Source organism: Nerophis lumbriciformis, linkage group LG02 (assembly GCF_033978685.3).
Source record: "Nerophis lumbriciformis linkage group LG02, RoL_Nlum_v2.1, whole genome shotgun sequence".
In the NCBI taxonomy this organism is placed as follows: Eukaryota; Metazoa; Chordata; class Actinopteri; order Syngnathiformes; family Syngnathidae; genus Nerophis; species Nerophis lumbriciformis.
The window spans coordinates 31,754,910-31,781,635 of record NC_084549.2 but is presented as its reverse complement, the minus strand read 5'-3'; the positions used below and the strand labels follow the sequence as shown (position 1 = coordinate 31,781,635).

The 26,726-nt window shown below is 42.0% G+C and overlaps 1 protein-coding gene across 3 annotated transcripts in view; it reads right to left on the bottom strand.

The window, feature by feature from the left end:
- ntpcr (nucleoside-triphosphatase, cancer-related) overlaps positions 1-26,726 on the bottom strand; it is a 67,308-nt gene that overhangs the window by 38,877 nt on the left and 1,705 nt on the right. Inside the window, exons 4-5 of one of the 3 annotated variants that reach the window (XM_061961000.1) lie at positions 16,386-16,595; positions 13,475-13,705 (exon numbers count right to left, since the gene is read on the bottom strand). In XM_061961000.1, the coding sequence (XP_061816984.1) occupies positions 13,634-13,705; positions 16,386-16,595 (282 nt within the window). In that variant the 3' untranslated portion in view covers positions 13,475-13,633. The other 2 variants (XM_072916032.1, XM_061961009.1) reach the window with 2 other exon arrangements.

Below are 26,726 nucleotides of genomic sequence, written 5' to 3'. Positions count from 1 at the left end.
CTGCGATATGACTCAAGTAAACAACACCAACATTTTATATGTTCCATTGAAAATATAGAACATTACACACAGGGCGCTCAAAAATCTATCAAAATGTTTTAGTACGACTTTGTTAAGCTATGAAGCCGCACCGCTTGATGGATTATACTATGCTTCAACATACGAGTATTATTATGGTGTGTGTGTATAAGGTTAGACATATTATCTGGGGTTTTGTTTCGCAATATTATGCAAAAGCAACTTTTCTTACCTTCTGGTACCTGCTGATCTGTATTTGGGATCTGCGTAAGTCCTGAAAATGTGCGCTTGTTCGCTTTGGTAGTCGCTAAGCTTCTTCTTTTTCTCTATCTTCTTGTTATGAGACATTAAGTTAAAGTTAAAATACCAATGATTGTCACACACACACTAGGTGTGGTGAAATGTGTCCTCTGCATTTGACCCATCCCCTTGTTCAACTCCTGGGAGGTGAGGGGAGCAGTGGGCAGCTGCGGTGCCGCGCCCGGGAATCATTTCTGGTGATTTAACCCCCAATTCCAACCCTTGATGCTGAGTGCCAAGCAGGGAGGTTATGGGTCCCATTTTTATAGTCTTTGGTATGACTCGGCCAGGGTTTGAACTCACAACCTACCGATCTCAGGGCGGACACTCTAACCACTAGGCTACGGAGTAGGTGGCCTAGTACATTCATCCTCCACTGTTGCCATTTCTAATATAAAGTAGTGTAAAGTTCTTACTTATATCTGCCATGAAAGCGCTAAAACATACTGGTCTGGTGAGTTAACATTATTCGCCCAAGGAACTTTAGTTATTAGAGAGTTCCGGTCGGACGGTTTTTCATGGGAAACATTTCCGGTGTTGTTGTTGTTGCACTAGTGAGCCACGGATGTGGAGATGCTGCTCCGTTATTGATTTAAGTAAAGTCTGAATGTCATTAAAACAGTTAGCTCCATCTTTTGACACTTCTTCCACCCCCGTCCTTGCACGCTACACCGCTATAACAAAGATGGCGGGGAGAAGGCGCTGCCAAAGGTGAGCCACGTAAATAAGACCGCGCATCCTGAAGGGACTGTCAGAAAGCGGCTCGAAGATGATCTGTAAAACTTCATCTATGCAACATTTTGACCAAAGAACCACCATCACGTTTTTTTTTTAAATAAAGAAATACAATCATGTGTGCTTACGGACTGTATCCCTGCAGACTGTATTGATATACATTGATATATAGTGTATATATTGTGTTTTTATGTTGATTTAATAAAAATTAAAAACATTAAAAAAAAAAAAAAATTTCTCCCCTTGTGCGGCCCGGTACTAATCGGTCCGCGGACCGGTACCGGGCCGCACAAGGAAAAAAAAATGTTTTTTTTTATTTTTTTATTAAATCAACATAAAGACACAATATATACAATATACAATATTGTATAAATTTTTATACTCATATATTTTTAGATTTTTTATTAAATCAACATAAAAACACAATATATACAATATACAATAACCAATTGGTCCGTGGTTGGGGACCACTGATGTAGACCACAAGGAAGTGTTTTACATTTAGAAAAAATAGAAAATAAAAGATCCCTTTAATATGCCCTATATTCCGGTGTGCCTTTTGTATGAAAATAGACCTGAATAGACCCGCTCATCGGCAGTGCGCCCTATGGCATACTTGCCAACCCTCCCGGATTTTCCGGGAGACTCCCGAAATTCAGCGCCTCTCCCGAAAACCTCCCGGGACAAATGTTCTCCCAAAAATCTCCCGAAATTCAGCTGGAGGCCACGCCCCCTCCAGCTCCATGCGGACCTGAGTGACATGTTGACAGCCTGTTCACACGTCCGCTTTCCCACAATATAAACAGCTAATGATCGAGGGCGAGTTCTTGGTTTCTTATGTGGGTTTATTGTTAGGCAGTTTCATTAACGTCCTCCCAGCGCGGTAACAACACACAACAACAGCAGTCAAGTTTTCGTCTGCCATAAAGCAGTTCGTCTGCCGTAAACAGCAATGTTGTGACACTTTTAAACAGGACAATACTACTGCCATCTACTGTACATGCATATGTGACCCACCCATAATGTGTCACATTTTTGTGTTGATTTATTTATTTTATTTTGTGGTTTGAATTCGTTTTTGGAGCTGTCATTACACATTTATCAGTATTCACATTGGTCAGTAGGGCGTTTCTTCCCAATTGAATGCTATCACCTGCAGACCGGAAGTGTCTTGTCATTCTGATGAGCGCGACCAGTCTGTGAACAATTGAAACGTCCTGTGTGCTTTTTCCTCCTGTATAACAGGTTAGTTTTGGTGAATCAACTCACTGAATAATATCCATGTGATCTTTATAAGTTTAAGTACACATCCTGATGGTGGAGCCTAACTCTAAAGTGTTTGTGAGTTGTAGTTTGTATTTGTGAATGAATCCAGTGCACAGCTGCAGTAATCAATACAAAAAGGCGACGTGAGTGCGCAATGTTTATGTAGGAACTTCTGATCCTAATTCAGACTCCCAAATTAGAGCTCCCGTTTTCTTATTGATTTTATAATGTATATTTGTATAATGTGTGTGTTCTGAAATAGTGACAGAGAATAGAACAAGGATGGACAATTCAACCCTTAACTCAACAATGAGTAGATGAGTGTTATGTGTGTGTGTATATGTGTAAATAAATGAACACTGAAATTCAAGTATTTATTGTATTTATATATATATATATATATATATATATATATATATATATATATGTAATAAAATATAAATATATATAGCTAGAATTCACTGAAAGTCAAGTATTTCTTATATATATATATCTTAACCACGCCCCCGCCCCCCGCCCCACCCCCGACTACGCCCCCCACACCCCCACCTCCCGAAATCGGAGGTCTCAAGGTTGGCAAGTATGCCCTATGGTCCGGAAAATATGGTACTGGGACTACAAAAACTCATCCAGAGTCACCTGGCAGAGATGCTGGCTCATCATAATTCTGAATGGCAAACACACTCAGACATGTTGTTTACAAAAATGTCCTTTCACTGTTCAAGTGGTCCAAAATTTCTTGGAACAAAATACACACGCTTTTTGTCAAGTTAGCAGCCTCCAGGGGCCAAAACCCCATCAATGGATCGCCACACCCCTAATCTGTGTATCCTCTGAGTGAACTTTAACCCCTGCATGATCCGCTGACATCTCCTATTGCTTCTGCAACTGCTGGCCCTCAGTGACAATATGATGCACACTGCTGCTGTGTCTCCAACCTTTTCTTTGGTTTCATGAATAGGAACAGAAAATACAACAAATGCATGTTTGTCTTTCCACAATCATCAAGCAAGTGTTATTATCAGTCCTCCCTTCTGCGAGTGAAAAGGTTTGATTTGTTTTGAAAGGAAGTAGTTTATGAACTACAGGGAGGGAAGGCGAGGGGATGTGTTGATTTCACGCCCCGCTTTGAACTCAGATGCAAAGGTTGTTTGAAACTGAACACTCCTTCCCCCGCTGGAGGCTGTGCCAGTTAAGTGATGTAATAAGAAGCCTGGTTTAGGCATCATGGAGATGGGAAGCAGGATGGAATAAGGGTTGAGATGTTAACAGTCTGGATGTTAACTGCCCACCTGTCAAGGCCTAGTTGACCGTAACGATGATCATTAGCACGGTGGCGAAAAAGGTCAAGCACGTTATTGCTTTTTGAAGGTTTATAGGTGATCCAAACGAGTCGCTGTTGTAAAACAGCGAGAAGTCACATGCCTTGGACGTGCTCATAAAGACTTCTTCTAAGAAGCTTTAGCTCTTACGCTCTTAAAATAAGTCAAGCTCCCCCCCGTGGGAACAAGTCATGTGACTTTTACATCCATCTTTGGAAAACAACGTACAGAAATGCCCTTCTTTGAACTTTGTGTTCAACTTCTGTAACTTTTTGAGCGACGGCTTTATGATTCATAATATTGTTGATCGCCTCAAGAACAAATAGGCAAAACATTTCAATCAATCAATCAATCAAGCAAGTGGCAGCACGGTGGTAGAGGGGTTAGTGCGTCTGCCTCACAATACGAAGGTCCTGAGTAGTCGTGAGTTCAATCCCGGCCTCGGGATCTTTCTGTGTGGAGTTTGCATGTTCTCCCCGTGACTGCGTGGGTTCCAAGGTCAAGGTCAAGGTCAAGGTTCAACTTTATTGTCCCCGCGGGGAAATTTGTCTTGGGCACAGTGCATCATTGCTTTCTTAACATACCCAAAAACAACAGAACAAAAACACAAGCACAGACACAACCATAACCATACAACTAACATTTAAACATCAGAACATGGAGCTTGATAGACATAGGTGGCACTTTGATGTAGGCATAAAATCTACAGTATGGAGATAAAGATAAAGTACCAATGTGCATTGCACTAGAGCTCATGGATAAAGTGCTGTGTGCTAAAGTGCTTAGTTCTAAAGTGCTATGTGCTAAAGTGCTATGTGCTAAAAAAGTGCTAACCTATGTATTAAAATTCTATTGCACATTGTTGGTCAGCTTAATGGAGGCTGGAACAAATGATAATTTAAGGCGGTTAGATTTGCATAGTGGGACCCGGAGTCTTCTCCCTGATGGCAGGGTTCCATATTCAGGAAAGAGTGGGTGTTGTGAGTTGGAAATAATTTTCTTAGCTTTTTTCCTAACTGCCTGCTCATAGATGCTCTGTATAGGCTCATATTCTTTCCTCCCTACGATTTTCATTGCCGTTTTATGCATGCCGGCCAGTTTGCTTTTTAGCTTAACGGTTAGGTTGCCAAACCATGAGGTGATCCCGTATCTAATGATGCTCTCTACAATGGCACGGTAGAAAATCATCATGATATGGCTGCTTACGCCGTACAATCTTAATCTTCGCAAAAAATATAGCCTCTGTTGCAGTCTATTGCACAGTTTGTCAATATGTGTCTTCCAGCAGAGAAGATTATCAATATGAACCCCTAAATATTTATATGAGGATACCTGGGTGATTTCCTGATTTTTGATGACCACTGGCTCATGGTCAGTCACTTTCCTCGGATCCAAAACCATTTCCTGTGTCTTGGTCACATTTAAAATAAGATGGTTAGTGTCACACCACCTAATAAATAGGTCTATCTCGTCTTGGTACACAGAGGGGTCCGTATCCTTGTGTAGAAGGCTTAGGAGCACGGTATTGTCCGCAAATTTCACCATATAATTGTTAGGGTGCACAGTCCTACAATCATTGGTGTACAATGTAAATAGTGTTGGTGATACAACGCAACCCTGTGGGACGCCTGTGTTGCAGTGTTTGGTGTCTGACAGTGTTCTGTTGACCTTCACTTGCTGTGTTCTGTTTGTTAAAAAAGAGTGGAACCATTTGATCAAGGTGGAGTTTACACCCATGTCTTTGAGCTTCTCTAAGAGTATGTGAATTTGCACTGTATTAAAAGCTGAGCTGAAATCAACAAATAAAATTCTAGCATAAGCTTTTGTGTTTTCAAGGTGCTTGGAGATAAAATGCAAGGTGCAAAGGATTGCATCATCAGTACTGCATTCCTGCTTGTACGCAAACTGGTACACATCTAAATTTGGCTTGACATCCTTCATGAGCAGTGACACAACAAATTTTTCAAAACATTTCATAACAATCGATGTGAGAGCTACGGGACGAAAGTCGTTGTTTACTGTGACACCGGGCTTTTTAGGCACTGGAGTTATAATTGACTTCTTCCACAGAGCTGGAACAGTGTGAGTGTTAAGTGACTGTTGGAATATTGGACACCATGCTGTAGTTAGTTCCTCTGCACAGCTTTTGAGCAAAAAGGCTGGGAGGCCGTCAGGGCCTGCGGCTTTGCCCGTACGTACTCTACTAAAGAGACGGCGGATGCTGGTCGGGTCGACTTCCAGGCAGCAGGGTACTCCGGCTTCCTACCACCTCCAAAGACATGCACCTGGGGATAGGTTGATTGGCAACACTAAATTGGCCCTAGTGTGTGGATGTGAGTGTGAATGTTGTCTGTCTATCTGGGTTGGCCCTGCAATGAGGTGGCGACTTGTCCAGGGTGTACCCAGCCTTCCGCCCGATTGTAGCTGTCATAGGCTCCAGCGCCCCCCGCGACCCCGAAGGGAATAAGCGGTAGAAAATGGATGGATGGACGGGCAATCAATCAATCAATGTTTACTTATATAGCCCTAAATCACGAGTGTCTCAAAGGGCTGCACAAGCCACAACGACATCCTCGGCTCAGATCCCACATCAGGGCAAGGAAAAACTCAACCCAATGGGACAATGAGAAACCTTGGAGGGGAACCTCAGATGTGGACGTCGAGTGGATCTAGTTAATAGTGTGAGAGTCCAGTCCATAGTGGATCTAGTTAATAGTGTGGGAGTCCAGTCCATAGTGGATCTAGTTAATAATGTGAGAGTCCAGTCCACAGTGGATCTAACATAATAGTGAGAGAGTCCCGTCCATAGTGGATCTAACATAATAGTGAGAGAGTCCCGTCCATAGTGGATCTAACATAATAATGTGAGAGTCCAGTCCATAGTGGATCTAGTTAATAGTGTGAGAATCCAGTCCATAGTGGATCTAACATAATAGTGTGAGAGTCCAGTCCATTGTGGATCTAACATAATAGTGTGAGAGTCCAGTCCATAGTGGATCTAACATAATAGTGTGAGAGTCTAGTCCATAGTGGATCTAACATAATAGTGAGAGTCCAGTCCATACTGGATCTAACATAATAGTGAAAGTCCAGTCCATAGTGGATCTAACATAATAGTGACAACTTCTGCGCTAAATGACCTCCAATTTGTTATCATTTCAAATGTTCAATGTAGTATTCTCGCAAGTGGCTAATGTCCCTCCACAGTGCAAAGCCATCTCTAAGTCAGCAAACTATGTTTCTTACAAGTATCACTGTAAGACGAGGAATAACTAAACATACGACACTACACACTGTGTAGCGTCACTAAATATGCTAACACCTAAGCTGGAGCTCTTGAGGTGGGCGGATCGATACGAATAGTAACAATACCAAGTACAGTATCAATATAACGTCGATAATACAGTGGTTAAATCGATATTTCTTTCATTATCAAAACATCTTCAGTGGCTTTTGTTATTGTTTGCAAACTCAGTAAACAAGTACCTGCACAAAGGAGGACTTTAGGGACAAAATCGCATTTTAATTCATAATTCAAAAATGTTATTGATATTGTTACACAGCCATCCTGTGTTTTTATTATAATTGTGATAAAAAATTGAATCATTTAATGATCTTGAACACTTTAAGTGTCAGTATCAGCATTAACACTTGGATTGATACCTAAATGTGTTATATCACCCCAAACTAATCTAAAGTATCCAAGCTACAGAAGAACAAGTGTTTAGTACATTTGAACAGACATGTAGATAGAAGCATGTTACAACAGAAAGTAAGCAGATATTAACAGTAAATGAGCAAGTAGATTAATGATAGAGAAAATCTTACAACCATAAATGACAAAATATGTTACTGCTTACGTCAGCGGCAACATTAAGAACCTTTGTAACCGATTTGAAATGGTTCTATATTCATTTATATGTCAAATAATATATTGTGATATGTATCTTTTACCACAAAAGGTTGCAATAATCATTGCAGTATATATTTTAGGACATATTGTTATGAACGTGTCTGTTACTACATTATATATAGATTTGCAGTGTGTATATAAAAGGTTGATGGAGGGTTTTGAAGCTGTTTTAAAGGGCTTTGAAGGCTTCTAAGCATTTTTTTTTTGTAATAATTTTTTATCTTTAAAAATCCTAAAAAAAAAAAGATGTGTCCCTCGTAATAATTGTGAACATGCAAAATTCGCCCAAAAATGTGCAGTTCCCCTTTAAGGATGATCAATATTCGGGTGGTTACACTATCAGCATTGGTTGCATAAATTTGTGAACATATTAGAATTCCTGAATCTTTATCCAGATCCTCGCCAACATGTAATGGCTTCCTCTTTACCCCATGTACCACACCTCTCCCTAGTTGCCTTCACTCATCCTAAACGAGGAACACAAACATAACATTTATCTAGACCATGGGTGTCAAACTCTGGCCCGCGGGCCAAAATTGGCACGCCATGTAATTTCACTTGGCCCTTGAGACGATCTCAAATTAACACTAGAGCTGGCCCGCCAATTATATACAGCGGCGGTGCCGCGATCACACCGCATTCACAGCTAATTCTCATAATTGGGTTGGTGGTAGCGGGGGGTGTATTTTGTAGCGTCCCGGAAGAGTTAGTGCTGCAAAGGGTTCTGGGTATTTGTTCTGTTGTGTTTATGTTGTGTTACGGTGCGGATGTTCTCCCGAAATGTGTTGTGTCATTCTTGTTTGGTGTGGATTCACAGTGTGGCGTATATTTCTAACTGTGTTAAAGTTGTTTATACGGCCACCCTCAGTGTAACCTGTATCGCTGTTGATCAAGTATGCATTGCATTCACGTGTGTGTGCGTACAGAAGCCGCACATATCTTGTCACTGGGCCGGCACGTTGTTAGAATGGATGAAAAGCAGACGTGACGACGGCTCGTAGAGGACGTTAAAGGCAGTGCCTTTAAAGCACGCCTCCAAGACTGTGGTCCGGGTGGACTACGAGATATAATGACTGATGAACACCTTCGTTTGATAATGAAGGTTGCCTCAGCTCAAAGCCTGAGCCCCGGCATTAATAAGCATCCAAGAAAAGATGCCAGGTATCTGGCTTGGGCACATCAGATTAGATCAGTGTGTTGCAAACTGAGCAGTTTAAAGTCCTGAATGGTTGGTTTATTCATTGTTATTTTATTTTCTAATTTATTAGCCTGTGGAAAAAGAATGTTGATATTTACCTCAGAAGGCTGCAAATAGAAAAGAAGCATTACATTTTTATTTAAATTGTATTTGGTATGCCATTGATATTTTTTAATTATTATTATTATTATTATTATCGTCACTCGTCACATGTCACTATAAAGTTATATAAGCCTTGCTTGTTCAATATTCAATGCAAAACTTGTTTGGGTCCCTATTAAAAGGTTAATTTGTTCAACCTTGGCCCGCGGCTTTGTTCAGTTTGAAATTTTGGCCCACTCTGTATTTGAGTTTGACACCCTTGATCTAGACAGCAATGTCTTCAAACCCCAATGCACACCCATAGCAAGCTCCCTTTTGTCCTGAATGGTCTGTAAGCTCCTTGCACGTCTCTATATGCTCTATGTATGGAGGGATAAAAGAAGCGGGGTGCCAGACAGACATCTGTCTCACAGATTTGCTGTGACTGTATCTGAGAGATTTGGGATATTTAGACCCTTTATATGCATTCAAACTATTCTGCATGGCTTTTAACGCGACGCTCCCCGAGCCTGCAGAGTACAATAACGCTTTCACGTCCACTGAAAGAGTACCAGATTGGGACATTTACACATTGATCACATGGTGTTTACAGCAATAACAGAGCAGGACTATATACAAAACGCAAAACCAGTGAAGTTGGCACGTTGTGTAAATCGTAAATAAAAACAGAATACAATGATTTGCTTATATTATTTATATTCAATTGAATAGACTGCAAAAACAAAATATTTAATGTTTGAACTGAGAAACTTATTTTTTTTTGCAAATAATCATTAATTTAGAATTTAATGGCAGCAACACATTGCAAAAAAGTTGGCACAGGGGCATTTTTACCACTGTGTTACATGGCCTTTCCTTTTAACAACACTCAGTAAACGTTTTGGAACTGAGGATACCAATTTTTGAAGCTTTTCAGGTGTAATTCTTTCCTATTCTTGCTTGATGTAGCTTAAATTGTTCAACAGTCCGGGGTCTCCGTTGTCGTATTTTACACTTCATATTGCGCCACACATTTTCAATGGGAGACAGGTCTTAACTACAGGCAGGCCAGTCTAGTACCCACACTCTTTTACTACGAAGCCACGCTGTTGTAATGTGGCTTGGCATTGTCAAGAAAAAAAATGTGTTACAAGCATCTCTGCCAATGTCACTATTAACCCCTTAAGATCAACCTGAAACATGCGGTCTTACTCACTAGCATTAGCTTATAGCTAGAAGTAAACTAGCTACACCTTTGTTTTCCATTGGAAGTAATAAAGGGACAATGAGAAGAATAAGTGCTGAGAAGAATAAGCAAATTTGATTTGAGATACAAGTGTTATGAGTTAAAAGTGGCGTCACAATTAGGCTCGTAAGTTGAGGTACTGCTAGGAAATAAGAAAAACAAATGTTGATTAAAAAAAGCTAATTATAAAATAAAACAGATCAATATCTGTTTTTTGTATGTTGGTTTCAAATGAACAAATAACACACAGATTACATTTAGAGTCATTCTGAGGTGGACAGAACTACCTCTCATTCTGAAGTGTATTCATCTGATCCTTGAGAAATGTTTATGCAGAATAAAAGTAAACAGCAAGATATAAGAAATAACAGCGTTAGTGTGGATAACTGTCAATGATCTGGTGCATATACTGACATTTAAAAATCCACCATAATCACCGTATGGGCAATATGTCACCTAATGGCATCATGACGCATTAACAACATCCAAATGACCTGGCAAAGGTCTGCATCACTCTAACACAATCCATTTGCTCCCTGAGGACAGGGTGCTAAGAATCACCTGCTCTCACCAACTCTCATAATTGCCCGCTAAGTCTGTGCCCAAAATAACACAGAATGCCATATTGCAACGGATGCTAAGAAGCAGCAGCAGCAGCATTGCAGTGTTTTGGATGGCCAGTCAATGAGAGAGACAAGTCAAAGGTGGCCGCAGAGCAGATGCTGGCGCAGCAGTATGTCTGACGCACATCACAGCTGGGCTGCATGGCAGCTTACATCATTTATGCAAGCAACATTAAAAATATGCCAAAACTGTAATTTCCCTTTGAAATGACCTGCACACGCTTAGAGGATAAGAAAAGTATCCTTGTTGGAGAGTTTCTAGTTAAAAAAAACTTCAATCCAACAGCCGTATTTAAAGCTCACATGAGAAATTTACACAATAAAGTTTTATGTCTGATCCAAACAACTTAAAAGGTCAAACTATGATAATCAAGCTAAGCAATTAATACAGTATACATTATTGTGTTGACAGAAAGCTTCACTGTGTGACAACAGTTAACAGCTACTGACCATCCACCCTTTTTGGATGGCAGCAGCAAACTAATCTGACATGACTGCATTCTGACAAGTCCAAAATCCTTTTACTTGGTAATGATATTTATCCTTGACAGTAATCTGTTACCATATGGATAGAAAATGTTGGAGAGGAAAGCCGGAAATCCCAAAATGAAGCTTGGAAAAACAAACAGTGAAGCTCGTTATCGGCATCCCAATATGGGCAAGTGATGTTTAAACTACAACTGCACTGTAGCATATTTTTATTGCATTCCAATTGCTAGATAGGCATATTTACCAATCAAAATTGATTTATTGATTCTAACAAGGGTCAATTAGTGGAATATATTGTTGATTAATCATGTCTTGAAGCAAATTAGACAAGACTGAATGCACTGCTTGAGTGCAACCAGAAGAGGCACTGTTCACATCGGCAGAATTTTGAGAACAAAAATGTATTTATTCCATTTTGGAATGAGGCTGTAACTCAGGGGCAGAGGTGGGTAGAGTAGCCAGAAATTGCACTCAAGTAAGAGTACTGTTACTTTAGAGATTTATTACTCAAGTAAAAGTAATGAGTAGTCACCCAAATATTTACTTGAGTAAAAGTAAAAAGTATGTTGTGAAAAAACTACTCAAGTACTGAGTAACTGATGAGTAACATACACACACATATTATATATATATATATATATATATATATATATATATATATACACATACATTGATATATACAGTACATCATTTATATTTATTTATTTTGCCGTTTTTGTTTACATGTTTAAGGTGTTTTAATGAATATACATGCATGTTTAATACATATAGATTCCTTTCTTTCATGTTGACAAGAATATAAGTTGGTGTATTACCTGATTCTGATGACTTGCATTGATTGTAATCAGACAGCAGTGCTTAACGTCCACGTTTTCAAATGCAGGAGAAAAAAAGTTCCTCCTTTCTGTCTAATACCACATGAAAGTGGTTGGTTTTTGGTATCTTATTTGTCCAGCTTCCATATTCGTTTTCACACACTTTACAAGAAATACATTGGCGGCAAATTCCGTAGCTTGCTAGCTTGTTTGCGCTGGCTTTCGGAGACTCTTATTTTGAAAGCGCAGGCGCGATGGAGCGGCACTTTTATTGTGAAGACAGGAACTGTGCAGTCAGTCTTTAGGCTTGTGACGGGATGTACGTTTGAAATAAAAAAGTGTCTTTTTTCCTTCACACTTTTGATTGATTGATTGAAACTTGTATTAGTAGATTGCACAGTACAGTACATATTCCGTACAATTGACCACTAAATGGTAACACCCCAATAAGTTTTTCCACTTGTTTAAGTCAGGTCATGTGACCGCCTGGCTCTGTTTGATTGGTCCAACGTCACCAGTAACTGCATCTGATTGGTGGAACGGAGTCAAACGTCACTAGTGACTGCATTTTATTGGTGGAACGGAATGAAACGTCACCAGTAACGCAGGCACTTTGAAGGTCTGTCTGACAGACCAAAACAAACAAAGCGTGCAGTAACAGATCGATAAAAATTAGTAGCGAGTAGCGAGCTGAATGTAGATAAAAGTAGCGGAGTAAAAGTAGCGTTTCTTCTCTATAAATATACTCAAGTAAAAGTAAAAGTAAGTTGCATTAAAACTACTCTTAGAAGTACAATTTATCCCAAAAGTTACTCAAGTAGATGTAACGGAGTAAATGTAGCGCGTTACTACCCACCTCTGCTCAGGGGTCCCCAACCTTTTTGACTCGGGGGCCGCATTGGGTTAAAAAAATTTGGCCGGGGGCCAGGCTGTGTGTATATATATATATATATATATATATATATATATATATATATATATATATACACATTGTCTTTATAATCAGTTTTGTCATTTAACATCAATTAACATTGATGTTCATCAACATTTAACATTGTCACGTTATCGATGGGAAAATTCATTTTTAGACAATATGATTTGCCTGAGCGGCTAGGAGACACCAAGAGTAACAAGCGATAGAAATGGATTAGAAAGGAAAGATTTATATTTTAAAAAATATATATATATATACATTTTACTCGGGACTTCCTGTGGGCCGGATTTTGGATGCTGGGGGGCCGGATCCGGCCCGCGGGCCGTAGTATGGGGACCCCTGCTGTAACTAAACAAAATGAGGAAAAAATGTATCTGAATACTTTACAGATGCACTGTATTAAGAAGGATATAAGACTAATGGATGCCTGTAAATGTAATGAAAAAACTCAAAAACAACGGTCAAAAGAAGTTATTTTTGAAATAATTGTATCCAATACATAAAAAAATTACAGTAAACAAATTAAGTGTTAAATTGTGACTGGATTTTAATGAGTAGTCCCTCAAATTGAACATCAAAATAATTACAGACAATTAGCATTGAATAATTGAAATCATAAGGTAACCTGCTCTGTGATCCATTTTGTGATCAAATATGAAATGTAAAATCTGTTTTCTACGTCAAATGTTAGCTCTACTGTTTTAAACTTTGCTGGAGCGCTGACAGAATTTCTTGCAGAATGGAATTTCTGTTTTCCTCCGACACCTGGGCAGGAAAACGAACACAATTGTTGTTACAATATTTAATATTAAAGGGGAGCTACAGTTTTTTGGGAGACTCTCACCCATCATCCACAATCCCTATGTGAGACAAGGATACAAATGTCTTTCTTTTTATGTGTGTTATAAATACTGAGAAACTGCTACTACAAAGCTGCTCACAATGCAGGTAATGGGGATGCCCTCTAAAGTCCTCTAAAAACCATCCAAAAACCTACAATGTTTCTTATATATGATGTAAGTATGTACAGTATGTAATGCAGTAACAGGCACATTCATGATAACATGTAATATTTACAGTATGTTGGTCATTTTCAGCATTACCGTAACTTATTTTCTGGACTCATTGATTTCACAAAGCGCATAGCAACAGTAACGTTCATTGCTATGTACTCTATGAAATCAATGTCAACAACAACATAGAGTGCACTTTATGTTTTGCTACTACTGTGCGAGCCTTGGAGCATTATCATGTAGCACTGTTGCTGAATGTTTCAAATAAGAACATAAAACAGTGACTTACAATGTCCTTGGGATGCCGACTGATGGGATGTTGTATCTTTCAGTACTCGGAATAATCCTCATTCCGCAGATAGAAAATGCTTCATATCGATGTTGTGATTGTCTTATGCTGTGTTCCATTCGTTGAAGCCCATATAGTATAAAGAGCGTGGATTTTTAAAGTTTAAAAATGTCAACCTTCTACTATAGACGTGAGATGCATGATTTATACCCGAGAATGAACTTTTTCTAACTAAAAAGCAATACAGCAGAAGCACCTCAAGCTCCTTCTTCTTTATATCATGGGTGCAATCAACAATATTAGCAGCTCAAGCTAGCTGATAGGTAGTAGCTCGCTGGCTACTCGGTAGTGGTCAGAGGAGAAGTGTGACCAAGGCAAAGTGTCACAACGCCGGAAAAGTAGTTCCTCAGCGTTAGCTCTTACAGTAACAATGTTGCTATAGCTTGGTTAATATGCAGGTCACGGCGTGTAAATGGAGTATTGTTGATGTTTTTTGGATGTTTTAAAGCGCTTTATAGGCGGAATAGGTTGTATTCAGTCGCGTGACTTTTGAACGGAAATAAACAAAATGATGGGCCAACAAACCAACATGGCTACTGTGCAGCAAACAGAGTACAAACTATCTGAGTACTTAAGGGGCATAGATCTTACCACTAAATCAGATTCGAGCAAAAAAATAAACTATGCAATGGAATAGATCCCTTTGTGTTATCAAACAAGATTTGTCGAGTGATCTCAAGGATTATCTGTCGCTCGCATTCCCAGACATGGGGAAATATCTGGTGCACCTGACGCCATTCTACGCGGTAAAACAGATGAAAACTTGGAAAAGTATGGAGGTCTACAACTTCTTTGTTTGTGGCTGGGTCAAGGAAATTAGTATCAAAACCCTCACGATAAATCATGCATTGTTTTTGCTCAGGTAAGGTTGCATTACATGATTTAACTTTGTGTCTACAGCCATGTTTGTTGCCTTGTTGTTGTTGTTCCACGCGCTTTTTACGAGTATGCGTGTTTTTCCCCGTCTTTATCAAAATATAACTATAGATGTCAACATCGTGTATGTGCTGAAAGCTTCATTTATGATTGCCGCCTTTGGTAAAAGCTTTACTCTTTTAGGTTTTTTTTCACATTTGCTTTCTTTTATTTAGACTTGCCGAACTCTGAAACAGGATAAAATACAATTAACATTAAGAAAATACTTAAATGGGAAACAGTAAACATTAAAAGTATATCTAACAAACCTTTAACAAAGTGATCACGGCAAACTTGTGCGTTCTTTGACTCTGCTCCGTTGGACTGAAGTGTGTGTCACATTTCTTGTCGTCTTTTGTAAAATCTTGCACTCTTTTGCCCTTCTTGATTACCTCTCGAGGAACTCTGAATAAACTTTTATACTAAGGATTTGAATGGTTCCAACAGCCTGAAACAAGGTAAGCATAGGCCATTTTTCTTCGAGAAAGGCAAAATGCCGGCCAGAAGGCTTTGACAAAAGACTTGACCACACTTCAAGTTTCGCATATTTAATGAGCCGGACGTGACGTCAGGAGAATACAACCTATAGAGGACTCCCAACTAACTACATTCTTAGCCGCCTCTTTTTTTTTTACTAATTATAATGCACATAAAAAGGGAAAGACGTGTGTTCTTATCTTACACATGGATTGTCGGTGATGGTCAAAATAAAATAAATAGTGCAGTTCAATTTTAAACCTGAATGAACACAATGTTTCTGTACACATACCCTACCTCAGTCATATACTGTGGTATGTTTTCCTTAAAAAGGTTTACACCATCTCATTAACTTGCGCAGTAGTAGTACAAACTACTTTGGTTTGTAAGTACTTTGCATGACAATATTCATAACGGCGTCCGCCATGATAAATAATTTCAACATTTGAGTGAATCCTTTGTTGTTTAATCGGTCACGCATGATTCAGAGTTAATCCAGCTATAGGAGAGGGATAATGCAGGCCATGGTACTCTGCTGCAGAGAACAGACTGCCTGCTTCATAAGACCATGTGAGATAAAGTGTAAACAGTGTCCAACAGCTACTGAGGGACTTAAAAGCTCTTAAAAGTGACCTAAATATCGTTGTTTCCCTCAATCTCTCCCAGCGAGAGTATTAGTGTTTGTACTCACAGTGAAGACTCTCACATCGCTCCTAATCCGCACCTCTTCCACCAGGCCTAAGGGTTTCCCCTTGGGGATAGGGATGGTGCCCAAGATGGTGCAGGAAGAGCAGTCAAGTGTTTGTCTCACAGCCCTGATGAATGGCTGACTGAAGAGTTCCATTTTCCCGATCTCGTCGAGGACAAACACTGTCTTGTTTTCGCCGCCATTTAAGCGCACCTGAAGACGGGTAACAACAAATACTTTTTAGGAATAAGCGTTTGAATTTTGGCTCCAGCACATACTTGTACATAAATATATTGTACATGCAAACATACAAACATACAAAAATACATTCATACATACACTTATACACACGTATGTTCATACATACTGTACATACCCACATGCTTTTTGTACCACGTACAAAATTAAAAAGTAAAGGCGAGAGAGCCTTTAGGTCAGTTGCCCCTAATTCGTGAGAATGCACTCTTGTGTGAGCTGAGAGCTGCACCTTTTGTTGACCTTTTTAAAAGTCAGTTAAAAACACAATTAAGTGTGCATTCCTGTTACATTGAATTTCCCTTTTTACATAATTTTTATTATCGTATTCATCATTTCATTTTGCAACGTTTCTGTTGTTGCATCATGTTGTATGTTGTGATAGTACCATTTGTATTTTAACCATGTGAATCACTTTGTGAGCTCTCTGTGAGAAGTGCTATAAATAACATTTTACTTACATAGATACATAGGCGCATACGTATACACACACACAATACATACATCCACACGCACATTGACTGTACAAATATACTGTATATACATACTGTACATACGCATTTACATACAGTATACATACATACACTCATGCATATAATCACGTTTCATCAAACATATTAACGTTGTTCCCCTCCTCCCAAGCGAAACTGGGTAGAAACACGGCACACTGCTACAGCTTAACCTAGTTTTACCATAACAATCTATAAGGTTGATATAGTCCGCTCCTCTTTCTTTCCCCCATTTTTCTCCTTTCTTTGTAATTTAAGTAGGCATCACATTTGTCATGTCTGTGTTATCATGTTTTGTTTTAAGTCATGTTTTGTTTAGTTTCTGGCTTTTCACTCCCTTGTCTTGTTTGCATGATTACCCATTAGTTTCACCTGTTCCACGTTTGGACTCATTGTGCACTCTTGTTTGTCACCATAGCAACCATTAGTTTTCACCTGTCACGTCACGCACCTGTTTCACGTTTTGAGTCACGCACCTGTTTTCGTTAATCATGTCTGTGTTATTTAAGCTTTTCATTTTCTGTTGTTCGTCCTGACGACATCCCCGCATACTTACCCCTGTCACACTCTATGTACCTCTGCGCACTTCATGCTATGTCAAGTAAGTTTTGTTTCGATTCATGCCACAGTTAGTGTTTTGTTTAATTGTTCATAGTTTCTGCCAATGTGCAAGTTTTGTGTTTATAGTCTAGTTTTGTACCTCCGCCCCTGTGCGCACCTTTTGTTTGATCCTTTCTTTGTAGTTATAGTGTTAAATAAATCATGTATTTACCTTCACGCCATGACCAGTCCAATTCACTTGCACCTCGGGAGAACAAACCAAGCCATAGTCAAAGTCATGACAGATGTCGTCAGCAAAGAAGTTCTCCCGCAAGATTGGACGAAGGAACGTGGGAGGTCCTGCGCGCCATGGAAGCTGAGACGCTCCGCTATTCCCCCACGGAGCACAAGGACCTCATGTGGGGTCCGACCGGCAAACTGGTGCCGATCAGCTCCGTTTGGCCCGGGGACGTTGGCGCGTCATCCCAGCCACGGAAGCGCCGCCAAAGGAGAGGGACGTCAGGTAGAACTTCCGCGAGCCAGCAGGACGCGCCGCTCCCACAAGCCCCGCCCCCTCCGGGCGGAAGCAAGCAGCAGTCTGCCCGGCTTCCCCAGGATGACATCACAGCCCAGGATTTTTTTTTCAACTCTTTTTCTTTTGAACACCCGCCTCCAACAAAAGACTCTAATGCCAGGGTTAAACATTATCAAAACATGTTTTTAGAAATCAGGTCTAATCAGTCCAAGCCACGTCCCAAATTTCATGCCCCGCCCCCCAGGACTCATGCCCCGCCCCCCAAGACTCAAGTCCCGCCCCCGTCACAATTTTTTTCTTTTTTTCCGCCCACACAACCCCAGGTGGGGGATAAAAAAAACATTGTGGACAACTTAAAGGGGAAGTTTCAGCCCCCCTCCAGACCTCCCTCCGCCCACCCCTAGAGAGAGTTCCAGACCGCAGGGAGCGCGTCTGGTATCCGCCCCTTGAGGGGGGGGCTGGGGTCGGGAGCTGTGTTGGTGGGGTGGCTCGGCATCACCATGCCAAGCCACAGCCTCCAGCACGACAGCCACCACCAGTCTTCCGACCTGCCAAGCCACAGCCTCCAGCACGGCCACCACCACCGGTCTTTCACCATGCCAAGCCGCAACCCCCAGCTAGGCCACCTCCACCTGCACCAAGGCTAGCACCAGTAGCTGCACCACGGCTAGCACCAAGGCTAGCACCAGAGCCAAGGCTAGCCCCTGTCGCAGCACCACGGCTAGCACCTGTCGCAGCTCCACGGCTAGCACCTGTCGCAGCTCCACGGCTAGCACCTGTCGCCGCACCAAGGCTAGCACCAGCTCCACGACGTCAAGACCAAGACCAAGACCCTCCACGCCAAGACCAAGACCAAGACCCTCCACGCCAAGACCAAGACCCTCCACGCCAAGTCCAAGACCAAGACCCTCCACGCCAAGACCAAGACCCTCCACGCCAAGTCCAAGACCAAGACCCTCCACGCCAAATCCAAGACCAAGACCCTCCACGCCAAGTCCAAGACCAAGACCCACCACGCCAAGTGCCGCCAGTCACAGCTCCACGGCTAGCACCTGTCGCAGCTCCACGGCTAGCACCTGTCGCCGCACCAAGGCTAGCACCAGCTCCACGACGCCAAGACCAAGACCAAGACCAAGACCAAGACCCTCCACGCCAAGACCAAGACCCTCCATGCCAAGTCCAAGACCAAGACCCTCCACGCCAAGTCCAAGACCAAGACCCTCCACGCCAAGACCAAGACCCTCCACGCCAAGTCCAAGACCAAGACCCTCCACGCCAAGACCAAGACCCTCCACGCCAAGACCAAGACCCTCCACACCAAGTCCAAGACCAAGACCCACCACGCCAAGTGCCGCCAGTCACAGCTCCACGGCTAGCACCTGTCGCAGATCCACGACTAGCACCTGTCGCAGCTCCACGGCTAGCACCTGTCGCCGCACCAAGGCTAGCACCAGCTCCACGACGCCAAGACCAAGACCCTCCACGCCAAGACTAAGACCCTCCATGCCAAGTCCAAGACCAAGACCCTCCACGCTAAGTCCAAGACCAAGACCCTCCACGCCAAGACCAAGACCCTCCACGCCAAGTCCAAGACCAAGACCCACCACGCCAAGTGCCGCCAGTCGCAGCTCCACGACGCCAAGTGCCGCCAGTCGCAGCTCCACGACGCCAAGTGCCGCCAGTCGCAGCTCCACGACGCCAAGTGCCGCCAGTCGCAGCTCCACGACGGCAAGACCCGCCATGCCAAGACCAAGACCAAGACCCGCCATGCCAAGACCAAGACCCGCCATGCCAAGACCAAGACCCGCCATGCCAAGACCAAGACCAAGACCAAGACCCGCCATGCCAAGACCAAGACCCGCCATGCCAAGACCAAGACCCGCGCCTAGGCCAAGACCAAGACGCGCCACGCCGAGCTTCGCCGCCTGACGCGCCACGCCGAGCTTCGCCGCCTGACGCGCCACGCCGAGCTTCGCCGCCTGACGCGCCACGCCGAGCTTCGCTGCCTGCATCATCTGCTGCTTCCACGCCTGCCACGATGACGACGCACCTCCCTCCTCGTCGGCCACGGATATGGCCGCTACCTGGTCGCCCGCCACGCCAAGTGCGCCCACCTCCCAGTCGGCCACGAATGTGGCCATTCCCTGGGCGCCCGCCTCGCCTGCTGCAGCGGCGTTCCACTCGCCGCCGCCACCTAACTCTGCCCCGGTGGATACGGGGACACGTGGTCTGGCGACCCACCGCCATGTCCCCCTCCCGCCCTCCCATGACTCTTGTTAATTTTTTTTATGGACATCTGGTATCTGTCCTTAAGGGAGGGGCTCTGTCATGTCTGTGTAATCATGTTTTGTTTTAAGTCATGTTTTGTTTAGTTTCTGGCTTTTCACTCCCTTGTCTTGTTTGCATGATTACCCATTAGTTTCACCTGTTCCACGTTTGGACTCATTGTGCACTCTTGTTTGTCACCATAGCAACCATTAGTTTTCACCTGTCACGTCACGCACCTGTTTCACGTTTTGAGTCACACACCTGTTTTCGTTAATCATGTCTGTGTTATTTAAGCTTTTCATTTTCTGTTGTTCGTCCTGACGACATCCCCGCATACTTACCCCTGTCACACTCTATGTACCTCTGCGCACTTCATGCTATGTCAAGTAAGTTTTGTTTCGATTCATGCCACAGTTAGTGTTTTGTTTAATTGTTCATAGTTTCTGCCAATGTGCAAGTTTTGTGTTTATAGTCTAGTTTTGTACCTCCGCCCCTGTGCGCGCCTTTTGTTTGATCCTTTCTTTGTAGTTATAGTGTTAAATAAATCATGTATTTACCTTCACGCCATGACCAGTCCAATTCACTTGCACCTCGGGAGAACAAACCAAGCCATAGTCAAAGTCATGACAACATTTATGTATTGTTGCATTTGAAGCAACTGTAATGTTGATAATAGAGTAATTATTATTATTATCAATAATGTTATCTCTATTGGTATTACTATTGCTCTATTTGTAGTGCAATAATGCTCATTGTAATTTTTGTGTTATTACTATCAACTTCATTAACTGGTACTTTGCCATGATTTTTGGTATCATATTTGTACGAATTGTTTGCTGCTGATGTTCATGTTTTTTGTTGTTGTCGTCTCTCGGTTGAATCCCCCTTTTGTCCCCACAATTTCCCTGTCAGGCTTCTTTTTTTATTTATTTCCATCCACTCATGCTCTAATGTGTCTGCGCCATTTAATAAAGTCAAATACAAATAAGGCAACAAGAGAAGTATCCCACGCTTCTCTTTTGTAAAGCAATTCTGTACAGCAGATATGGGCATCTACATCAACTCAACAACTCATTTGCCTCATATATATTTTCTAATAATTAAATGGAGCTGTTTTGTGCCACATGTACGCCATTTTAGTACGCCATTTTAGTACGTTCCTATGAGGTTTTTTTCTTGAACTCAAGAGTGTTCCTCACTTTCTTTAACCAAAATGCTGGTACTCACAACTTTCCTTGGCCCCATGGTGGCTTATTTTGCAGTTGTACTCAAAAAAAAAAGCACAGACACTAAGTCACCAATGCGTGGGATTCCTTGTGTGGGCACTTGATTCTGCAAAATGATATGTGGGAAAAGGCACCAGTTGTTTTCGTGCAATGTTTGCTTGTACGATACGAAAACCAGAGCAATATTATGAAAAACGCTTTCATGGAAAATCGACTCATATAGGAAGTGGAGCGTACAAAATCCATGGTACTTCTGTACTAACTTCTCTCACTTATCTATTTACGTCACTGTGTAGTAGCGGTGGGAATCTTTGGGCATCTTGCCATTCGATTACGATTCATTGGCTATGAATCGATTATAAATCGATTACTTGTGCATATTTAGACATTGTATATTAATAGCAATGTTATCATCCATCCATCCATTTTCTACCGCTTGTCCTTTAGGGGTCGCAGGGGGTGCTGGAGCCTATCTCAGCTGCATTCGGGCAGAAGGCGGGGTACACCCTGGACAAGTCGCCACCTCCTCGCAGGGCCAACACAGATAGACAGACAACATTCACACTCACATTCACACACTAGGGCCAATATTATCATAATCATTTTTAATTATTATTATTCTTTGGTAGCACGGTGGAGAAGTAGTTTGTGCTCGTGCCTCACAATAAGTAGGTCCTGGGTTCGATTCTTGGGCTTGGGGTCTTTCTGTGTGGAGTTTGCACGTTCTCCCTGTGACAGCGTGGGTTTCCATCCGGGTACTCCGGCCTCCTTCCACCTCCAAAGACTTACACCTGGGGAGTAGGTGTATGTAACAGCCTAATAAACAATGTGTATCTATCATATCTACTCATTAAAACCTATGGCTTACACATTAAAGTGTTGTCGCACTGTGTGGATTTTATTATCACTCCAGATGTATTAATCTACTTGCTAATTTCCTCTTCTTAGCTGGTTACTCTCTGCTGTAATGTGGTTCCACTTAGACTTTTGTTAACGCGGTCATAATATGATTTCTTTGTACATATGATTTGTTCTACATTAAAACACTTCCTTGTGGTCAAAATGTAGCTTTTTTTTTTTTACAAACTATCTTTTAGGGAATTCTTAACGTTTTGGCTCCCTCTGAAAACAAGTGGGGTGTTTTGAAAGGCAGAGTTGTTAGATACAAATGAACCCCTACTAACCCCGCCCCTTCACGCCCTGACAGCCATGTTTTGTCATTTTTGGTTGTTTTCGGTTTTACAAACCCAAGCTGCACCCTTGAGGACTTATGGACATCGGTGACCGCCACCAGGCATCTGTTTTGAGTGACGTTTACCACATGCACAACATCTCAGATGACATAGCGAGACCAGCGGGCTCAAAGTGGTTTGTTGTCGGTACAAGAAGACGAAGCAGGCGGAGGAGAGAGAGGAGGCGAGGCTGCAGGTTTGGTACTATACCCTAAGGCTAAATCTCTACAGAGTCTGTACCTCTCTAATGCTAGATCCTGGAGGGACACGTATATTGTGACAGTAAAATGCTTTTCTATTCTACAACATGTTAACAACTCCACTGGATTGCTGCTTCGACCCTTTGAAAACAATAGGCTAAAGGCTATAAGCTACGCTACAAGTTAAATCGCTAACGTAATAAGGTATTATATTACTTACTCTTCCATTGCCAAACACAGTAGACAATGATCCAAATAAAAGTAGTTTTAGGAAAATCATTCTTTATATTGCCGGAGGACGGTGAAGCTGTTGTTTTACATTACAGGGCTAAGATAGCTACACAACAAATCGAGTTAACATTGCTAACGTATCATTCACACATTTGTAATCTATTGTTGTTACTTACTGTTTCATTGTCTTCTCCATTGCCATAAATAGTAGGCACAGAGTCTGCCATTAAAATTAGTTTTTCAGAAAAATCCATCTTCCTATGGTCATGAGCTTTGGGTCATGACCGAAAGGACAAGATCACGGGTACAAGCGGCCGAAATGAGTTTCCTCCGCCGAGTGGCGGGGCTCTCCCTTAGAGATAGGGTGAGAAGCTCTGTCATTCGGGGGGAGCTCAAAGTAAAGCCGCTGCTCCTCCACATCGAGAGGAGCCAGATGAGGTGGTTCGGGCATCTGGTCAGGATGCCACCCGAACGCCTCCCTAGGAAGGTCACGTCCGACCGGTAGGAGGCCACGGGGAAGACCCAGGACACGCTGGGAAGACTATCTCTCCCGGCTGGCCTGGGAACGCCTCGGGATCCCCCGGGAGGAGCTGGACGAAGTGGCTGGGGAGAGGGAAGTCTGGGCTTCCCTGCTTAAGCTGCTGCCCCCGCGACCCGACCTCGGATAAGCGGAAGAAGATGGATGGATGGATGGATACTGGCGCAGGTTTGTGAAGCAGAACTCTTGGAAGGGGTTTGCACACATTCGGAGAGACTTCTTTACAGTTGAAGGCACATCACCATAAATCATAAAAGTTAAAAGTAAGGCACTTTTTACTTCAGATGAGGCTGTAGGTTTGTGTAGTGACTTGTGCTGGTTAAAACAACCAACAACAGAGCATTTTCCTTCATTGGGTTTCATCGTGGAAATGTTGTCGACGACAAATGCTTCTACATAAATTAAAAATGGTGGACTTACGCAAAGCTCTCTCTGTAAAACTTGACCATATATGGAGATACACACAGGCGTCACAGGGCGGAATACGTCACAGGACAGAGCAAATTCCAAACGGCTCGTTTGGAGGAAGTTGAAGGAATAAAAGATTGCTTAATAAAAAATCTCCGCAATGCCTCCACGGTTTGATTTCAAAATTTCGATATCTTTGCAGATCCCAAATACATAAAAACAGGTACCATCAGGTAAGAAAAGTAGTTCAACACTTTATTACTGTATTTACCCTCCTAAAATAATCGATAATTGGACGTTTGTTAATTGATTCAAAATCATGCACGTTCTAATCGTGACGCAGCTAAAAAATTATGAATGTTTCCATCTCTATTGTATAAGCTTGAAATGTAAGGATTTAAGGGGAACTGCACTTTTTGGGGGAATTTCGCTTATCATTTACAATCATCATGAAATACTTTTTTTATGCATTCTAACTCATAAATAAATGTTAATAAAAGACAGCTTACAATAGAGCCAATGTGAAGTCCTCTATTCCGCCCATAAAATCCATCAAATAACCACTCAAACAGTCTTCTTGGCAGTCAACCCTTCCAGATCCAATCACAGGATTTAGAGAAAGGAGGGTTGAGCTGAACCAACGAAGGAGCCTCCTTATTGGCTGACGCGATATATAATGAAGGGCGTGCACGGTGCGAGCTTGTTTGCAGTAAAGCATGGCTGCCGAACACCCACCTGTTACAGCATATACTGCAAAAAACCCAAAAAGAGGAAATCAGAGGAAGAAAAGAAAGACGCTGTATGTCTAAAAAACAAAAAAAGAAGAGACAAAACTCTAATAAATATTGGTCCGCCTTATCCAAGATGGAGGGCATTGCGGGCCAGTATTGGACTAACTATGGACGCGCAAGTGGTTATTTTCCTTCTAGACAGAATCTAATGTTCCATTTTACTATATTATGTGTGTATCCTTTTGTGTGGCGACGTGTGTTACCAACAGTCTGCAACAAAATACGAACTAGGGGATCCTTCAGACTGTCAACAACCTAAGTGTGTTCACGTATAGCTATCGTACGCGATTTCGTGCACTTCCAGAGGGGAGGCGACTGGGAAGGACTATCAGTGAGGTGCGCAGAGTGGGGAGCGGGATTTACAGATTGAACTAAATAATTCAAGTACTCCAGCTTTAAATGCCTCTGAATGTTCCGACTTCCTGTTTCGATATCAGTACCTTATTGAGCTGATATAATGCTTCCTGGAAGAGTTGAGTTAATGGAGGTCAATGTAAATTTATGGTGCGCTCCAAGCTGCTGGGAAGTATTAAATGTCCAATTCAGAGTTTTCAAAGTCTGATGTCTCCGCGCTCCAGATGAAATCAAATCAAAAACATGTCTGACAACTTCAACAACCTTAATGTTTATCATTATGTAAATTTACAGACTGACTCCCAACTTTGAGGAACTTTTTTTAGGTCACGAACTAGTTGAGACGGTATTAACAGTACCGAAGTACATGTCAAACTACTTCCAGAACGTAAATGACCGCAATAACCACAACATCAGGGGGAGCTCCACAAACCACGTCAAACCCAGATTCCGATCTAACAAAGGTCTTAACTAGTTCTCCTTCTATGCCACATCAATATGGAATGTACCCCCAACAGGTGTAAAAGAAAGTGCATCTCTATCCTCCTTCAAAACCTCACTAAAAGAACACCTCCAGGCAGCTACAACCCTAGCCTAACCCCCTCCGCCCACCACATCCCACCTCCCCGGATTGTAAATAATCAAATGTAAATAATCAAATGTATATACTTGTTCTTATGCTTCCTGAGCTCACTATGGTCACCGCTCGCTGTACATATCCTACCAAGTGAGACCTACACTGTTACAATGTCAATTTCTCAGATAATATAATTGTTGATGACTGAAGTATGCTGATAACAACCCAACCTAAGCCCCTCCGTGCCCTCCGTCCCAACCCCTTCCACATTCCACCCCCCGGATTGTAAATAATGTAAATAATTCAATGTATATACTCTGATGATGAACTTGTGTGATGACTGTATTATGCTTATAGTATATATTTGTACCATGAATTGATTAACGTGGACCCCGACTTAAATAAGTTGAAAAACTTATTCGGGTGTTACCATTTGGTAGTCAATTGTGGGGAATATGTACTGTACTGTGCAATCTACTAATAAAAGTTTCAATCAATCAATCAATCAATGCCTCTGCTAGTTAAACTAGTCCATTCTGCTTAGATTCCTTTGAGAAGCAATCATTTCCACACAAAGGTCATAATCCTGAACAGTTAATTAATTCATCAGTTATAATGCTCATAACTACAATGTATACAATTCAAAATACAAAATAATTTCAGTCTGACATGTGGGAGAA